The following is a 6,434-nucleotide window of genomic DNA, read 5'->3' on the forward strand; positions in this document are numbered from 1 at the left end:
TTCCCTGCAGGTGCCAAAGGTGGTGAGACACATCTTTCAGTACTACAACGAGGAAAACACCGCAACTGCTAACAACTTTCACTCCCTCGTTATCTTCCTGGCCGATAAGTGGACTGACAAGGTCGTCACCACAGCTCTGGAGGCCACACCAATTTTCAGGTACTGGCCCTGACCCACCCGGAGGGCTTTTTTCCTGTGGGGAGGTTATGGCTGCCAGACCCAAGCCCAGGCTGCGCAGCCATGTTGACAGCGCTCTGCCTTGCAGTGACAATGTCAGCCTGTGGAAGGCCATGTTCTCCGTGTGTGAAACTCTGGAGAAGGTTGTGAAGGAGCTGCAAGTCCAAATCCAGGACTGGCAGGATGACATCTTGACTGGGCAGCAGAAGTCGTGCCTCACTTTCTTAGCTGTGAGTCCTCAGGGAAAGCCCACGTGGCCTTGCCCTCAGCCGTGCCAGGGGAGCCCTGCCAACTCTCTGCTTCTTTTTTTCCAGATGCTGACCTACGGTGATGTGCTGGAGAAAAGAGTGAGGCCACTCTACAAGAACATGAGACTTGTGAAGTCTCCAAAGAAGGAAATGGTCCCTCTGGTCCTCAGGGCTCTGGAGACTCTGTCGGAGAGTGACGATATGGTGAGCAGGCATCTATCAGGGGCAGAATGTGGCACCTGGACTCTGAGGTCTCAGAGAAGATGGTGGCTTGGGGATGGTGCTCTGAACGCCCTGCCTGCCATGATGTGGCCTGCTGGCTGTTTTGAGAGCTGAAATTCTCACAGAATGGAAACTCTCTTGTACACAGGCCAAGAAAATGAAAAGCCTCCTGCCCGAGATGCTGAAATTCCTGGGAAATTGGTCCTGGGACATTTCAGTGATGGCTCTGGACACCTTCCGCAATGTTCTGGGGCAGCTGAAGAAGAAAGAGGCCAGCAGCATGGCTCTGAAGGCCGTGGAGAGGCTCTGGAAACTGTTTGATGCGGTAAGGCTGAGTCTGACACCACAGAGGGGCCCTGGGAGCAGCACTGGAAGCAGGTCCTGCTTCTCTGGGCTCTCCTGGGATGGATTCTGGGCCTTGCAGCCCAGCTGGGCTTTTGTACGAGCCTGGAGCATTGAGTCTGGTCTCAAAATAGTGGGGAATGTGAGGGGAGAAAGGGCAGAAAACGTGAGGGGGAAAGGTGGGAATGTGAGGAGAAAAAGGGCAGGAAAGGTGAGGGAAGAAAAAGGGAGGGAAATGTGAGGGGAGAAAAGGGAAAGAAATATGAGAGGAGAAAAAGGCAGGAAATGTGGGAGGAGAAAAAGAGGGAGAAACGTGAGGGGGAACAGGGAGGGAAACGTGAGGGGAGAAAATGGTGGGAAAGGTGAGGGGGGAAAGGGTGGAAAGCATGAGGGGAGAAAAGAATTGGAAATGTGAGGGGAAAAGGGAAACATGAGGGGGAAAAGGATGGGAAACATGAGGAAGGAGAGAAAGGAAGAAAATTTAAGGGGAGTAAAAGGGTGGGACACAATGGCTCTGCGGGCAGGGAGCCATTGTGTGTGAAGCTTACCTTTCCTCCTCCCTAACCAGAGAGAGGAGTGTCTGCGGGAGCGCTCCATCTCCCTCTTCAAGGAGCTGCTGGGCAAAACCATATGGAAGGACAAGGAAGCCATGAAGAGAAACTCCTGGAAGGTCATGGTCCGGCTCGTTCTTCACATCAGTGACGAGGCCCCCAGCGTGGCCAAGGTACCGATGTCTGAGCATGGCTGACACTCCTCAGGGGTCCTGGCCATTGTGGCTTGGGTTCCTTCCACAGGCCCTGGTGTCACCTCACCGCTTTTGTCCCCCAGGCCTCCAAGGAAGCCGTCGTGGCTATAGCTGAGCTCTTCAAGTGGAAAGAATTCAAGGAGCTGGCTCAGAAAGAAGAGATATGGAAGATGAGCGAGTTCCTGGTGAGGATGAGCCCCAGGCTGGGAGAGGGATGTGAGGGATGTGAGGGATGTGAGCCCTGCATGTGGGCCCAAAGCCTGGAGCCTCCTCCATGGCCCTGGGATGAGGGAGGGCTCTGAGCCATGGGGCTGCTCTAAGGAATGCTCACACCTTTGTCCTCTCTCCAGCTGGCCAAGGACAGCAGCAGGGCTGAACAATATGTGCTGGAGAGCCAGCCCTATCTGCTGAGCCCTCAGGCCTCGATGCGAGAGGCGGCCCTCAGATTCTTAGGTGAGTCCCAGTCCCCAGGATCCCTTTTGTGCCCTCCCTGCCATCACAGGTGGCTTTGGCAGCCATCTTGCCTTCTTCCACCCCCGGGCTGCTGAGGGGAGGGCAGGGCGGCCATGTTGGTGAGGAGCAGGGGCTGATGGAGCTTTGTGCCCAGGGCTGGCTGCACGACGCCTGGCAGGGCGGAATGAGGCGACCATGGATGCGCTTCTCACCGGTGAGTGAGTGGGGAGCCTTGGGGGATTATTATGAGGGGAATAAAGGGAAATGTGAGGGGATAAAAGGGTGGGAAATGTGAGGGGAGGAAAGGGAGGGAAACGTGAGGGAAAAAAAGGCAGGAATGTGAGGGAGAAAAGGGAAAGGTGAGGGGAGAAAAGGGTAGAAAAACTGAGGGCAGGAAATGTGAGGGGAGAATAGGGAGGGAAAGACTTCCACAAGGCCTCATCTGGGCTCCATTTTTGTTGTAGAACTTGGATTAATGGAAACACGAGAGAAGGATCCCTCCATCGCTGCATTGGCAGCTCAGACCGGCCTGATCCTCACCGCTCTGAAGGATCGGCGCAAATCGGGATTGTCCCTGCGCGGGCTGTGCCGCTGGTGCCGTTGAGCAGAGAGGGACCTTCCTTGCCAGGGCACGGACTCCAACACCTGCTGGAATCATAATCATCATCATCGTCGTCGTCGTCGTTGTCATCATCGTCATCATCGTCATCGTCGTCGTCGTCATCGTCGTCGTCGTCATCGTCATCGTCGTCGTCATCGTCCTCATCAAGCGAAGAATGCCCTGGCGTTTGAAGGTCCCTCTCAAAGGCACAGCCACGACCGGTCAAAGTGAGGGCAGAGATCCAGATTCTAGTCCTGAGGAAGCTGCTGGAACATCTTTTCAAGGCGCTCAAGACACAAAAAGCTGATTTATGCCTCTGGATGGCCTCAGCCAAGTTCATCTTTGGGCAGGAAGGCAAGAAGAGCTGGTGTGGCCACATGACCCCGACGCATCTGCTGGTGTCACAGAACCTGAAATATCTGAAATATTCTGAAAATACTGCAGGCCACAGAGAAGAATCCTCGGATTCTGGAATCTCTGGATCTCTGAAATCCTCGGGGAGGAGTTGGTGTGGTTAGATCCAAGCCCAGCCACAGACCACTCTGAACCCCCTACATCTATTATTAGTTTAGATAGACAATTTAGATAAGTAAACAAGATAGATAGATTATATATGTTACTAACATCAATATACTAGTAACATATATATATTACTAATAGATATTACAAATTTTACGAAAATAGAAACATTAGGAATATAGACATTAGGAATATAGACATTATTAGGAATATAGACATTAGGAATATAGACATTAGGAACATATACTATGTTATTAATCTAATAAACGTTGTTGTTCTATTATATGTAGTAGTTTGATATATATATAATCTTTTTAAATGAAATACCGAGCTTACTTAAATTGACTGCAGAATTGATAATGAGTGCACCATAAAGGTGCAGAGGAACTTGGTGGGGAAAAAGTGAGAATTATGGGTGGGAAAAGTGAGAAGGAAAGGGTGGGAAATGTGAGGGACAAAATGGTGGGGAACGTGAGGGGAGAAAAAGGCTGGAAAACAAAGGTGAAAAGGAGGTTAAACTTTAGTGAAAAGGATGGGAAATGAGAGAAAGAAAAGATATGAAACAGAAGGGGAGAAATGGTGGGAAACATGAGGGGCAAAAAGGGCAGGAAACATCAGGGGGAGAAAATGGAAGAAAATGTGAGGGGAAAAGGTGGGGGGGAACTTGAGGGGAGAAAAGGGCGGGAAATGTGAGGGGAGAAAAGGGGGGAAATTGAAGGCAAAAAGGACAATAAACTTTGGAAATGAGAGGAAGAAAAGGCATGAAACAGAAGAGGAGAAATTGTGAGAAACATGAGGGGAAAAAGGGGGGGAAATGTGAGGGGAGAAAAAGGGGGTGAAAACATGAGGGGAAAAAAAGGTGGGAAATGGAATTCAAAAAGGAAAGTAAACTGGAGTGAAAAGGAGGGAAATGAAAGGAAGGAAAGATAGGAAACAGAAGGGGAGAAAAGGTAGGAAATGTGAGGGAGAAAGGGGTGGAAAATGTGAAGGAATGAAGGAAGGAAACGTGAGGGGAGAAAAGAGCAGGAAACGTGAGGGGACAAAATGGTGGGGATCACGAGGGGCCAAAAGGGCAGGAAATCTGAGGGGAAAAAATGAGAATTGGAAGGCGAAAAGGACAGTAAAATTGAGTGAAAAGGGCAGAAAATGAGAGGAAGAAAAGATATGAAACAGAAGGAGAGAAATGGTGGGAAAAATGGGGGGAGAAAGGGGAAGGAGCCATGAGGGGAAAAAGAGCGGGAAACGTGAGGGGAGAAAAGGAGGGGGGGAAATGTGAGGGGAAAGAAAGGTGGGAAATGGAAGGCAAAAAGGAAAGTAAATTGGAGTGAAAAGGACTCGCTTAATGACAGAAATTAAAGGACGGAAAGGTACAAAACAGAAGGGGACAAAAGGGAAACATGAGGGGGGAAAAGGGTGGAAAACATGAGGGGAGAAAAGAGCGGGAAACGTGAGGGGACAAAATGGTGGGGATCATGAGGGGCCAAAAGGGCAGGAAATCTGAGGGGAAAAAGTGGGAATTGGAAGGCAAAAAGGACAGTAAATTCAAGTGAAAAGGATGGGAAATGAGAGGAAGAAAAGGTATGAAACAAAAGGGGAGAAATGGTGGGAAATGTGAAGGGAGAAAAAGAAGGAAACTGCGAGGGGAGAAAAGAGCGGGAAACGTGAGGGGAGAAAATGGGGGAAACGTGAGGGGAGAAAACGCACCAAATTGAAGGCAAAAAGGATGGTAAACTTGAATGAAAAGGATGGGAAATGAGAAGAAGAAAAGGTATGAAACAAGGGGAGAAAAGACGGAAAATGTGGGTGGAGAAAAAAGCAGGAAACATGAGGGGAAAAAGGGTGAAAAACGTGAGGGGAGAAAAGCGAATGAAACATGAGGGGGAAAAAAGACAGGAAACAGGAGGAAAAATGGGTGTAAAAGATAAAGGGAAAAAATGCAAATAACATGAGACCAAAAATGATGGGAAATGTGAAGGGACAGAAGGGCGGGAGGTGTGAGAAGAAAAATGGTTGGAAGCTTGAGGGGAAAAGGGTGGGAAACGTGAGTAAAAAAGGGGAAAATGTGAGAAAAATTACCAAAAAAAATCCCTGGGGTGCTTGGATTCCTTAATGCTGCCGCGGCCAAAGCAAATCCTTGCAGTGGATTCTGTGGGAATTTGGGGGGTCCTGCTTGGTCCCTCCCAAAATCACACAGGGAGGGACCCCCAGATTTGTTCCATTTTGGACCCTTTTTTGGGGGTGTCTCAATTTTTTGGGGGACGGGGTCACGCCCTTAGGACCCCAATTTTGGGAGGGGGTCCCCAAATTCTGGGGGAGCTTGCACCCTTGGGATCCCAATTTTGGGATAGTCCAAATATTTTGTGGGATGGTCCCTTTTTTGGCCGGGGCGGGGGGGTGGGGGTCACGCCTTTGGGACCCCAGATTTTGGCTGCGATGGTTGCACTCCAAGGTCGTCTTTTTTAGGGAAGGGTCCCCAAATTTTGGGGGAGCCCCATTTTTGGGAGGGGGTCTCACCTTTGGGTTCTTTTTTTTGCAGGCATCCCTAAATTCCCAAATGTTTGGGAGGGGTCGCACCCTTGGGAACCCAAACTTTGGGGGGGTCCCCAAAATTTTAGGGGCGGGTCGCACTCCAGGGCCTCTTTCCAGAGGGGTGGACCTCAGGTTTTTGGGGGGGGTTCTTTTACTTGGGGGGGTGTCGCTCCCTTAGGACCCCAAATTTTTGGGGTTTCGCACCCCTGGGACGCCAATTTTTTGTGGGGGGGTCCCATTTTGGGGTCCCTTCACCTCGATCCCATTTTTCCGGTGGGAGGGGCGGAATTCTCGCTCTCCTCGCTGTTCCCGTTGCCATAAAAACCTCCCATTCCCATGGCAACCGCCGTTCCCCCAATATCCACCTCTCCCTCGCCGCTGTTCCCGTTACCATGGGAACTGCTCAACACCCCCACCGCTGTTCCCACGGTTGAGCTTCCTCCCCCCGCGCTGCTGTCGCCATGGAAACTCAGTATCCCTCCCTCCGCGCCGTTCCCATGGCAACCGCGCATCCGCAGTGTCCCCCCCCGTGCCGTTCCCATGGGAACGGGAACAGCGCGGGGAGGAAAAATCCCCCCCGGGACCTGGGGCGGTTTTG

The 6,434-nt window shown here is 50.9% G+C and overlaps 1 protein-coding gene across 1 annotated transcript; it reads left to right on the plus strand.

Moving 5' to 3' along the window:
- Window positions 1-290: 290 nt before the first annotated feature.
- On the plus strand, window positions 291-2,868 carry LOC141726473 (uncharacterized). The gene is made up of 8 exons (XM_074531378.1): window positions 291-407; window positions 492-629; window positions 796-972; window positions 1,558-1,713; window positions 1,818-1,919; window positions 2,085-2,187; window positions 2,342-2,401; window positions 2,652-2,868. The coding sequence occupies exons 1-8, from the start codon at window positions 291-293 to the stop codon at window positions 2,789-2,791; spliced, it is 993 nt and encodes a 330-aa protein (XP_074387479.1). The 3' UTR covers window positions 2,792-2,868.
- The last annotated feature ends 3,566 nt before the right edge of the window (window positions 2,869-6,434 follow it).

Source organism: Zonotrichia albicollis, chromosome 35 (genome assembly GCF_047830755.1).
Source record: "Zonotrichia albicollis isolate bZonAlb1 chromosome 35, bZonAlb1.hap1, whole genome shotgun sequence".
NCBI classification, from domain to species: Eukaryota; Metazoa; Chordata; class Aves; order Passeriformes; family Passerellidae; genus Zonotrichia; species Zonotrichia albicollis.

Excerpts from the sequence above, each read along its gene's own strand:
- LOC141726473 (XM_074531378.1), top strand. The coding sequence starts at position 291 with ATGTTCTCCGTGTGTGAAACTCTGGAGAAGGTTGTGAAGGAGCTGCAA. Across the intron at positions 1,920-2,084 it reads GGAAGATGAGCGAGTTCCTG|CTGGCCAAGGACAGCAGCAG; the intron begins GTGAGGATGAGC and ends TCCTCTCTCCAG. Across the intron at positions 2,188-2,341 it reads GGCGGCCCTCAGATTCTTAG|GGCTGGCTGCACGACGCCTG; the intron begins GTGAGTCCCAGT and ends CTTTGTGCCCAG.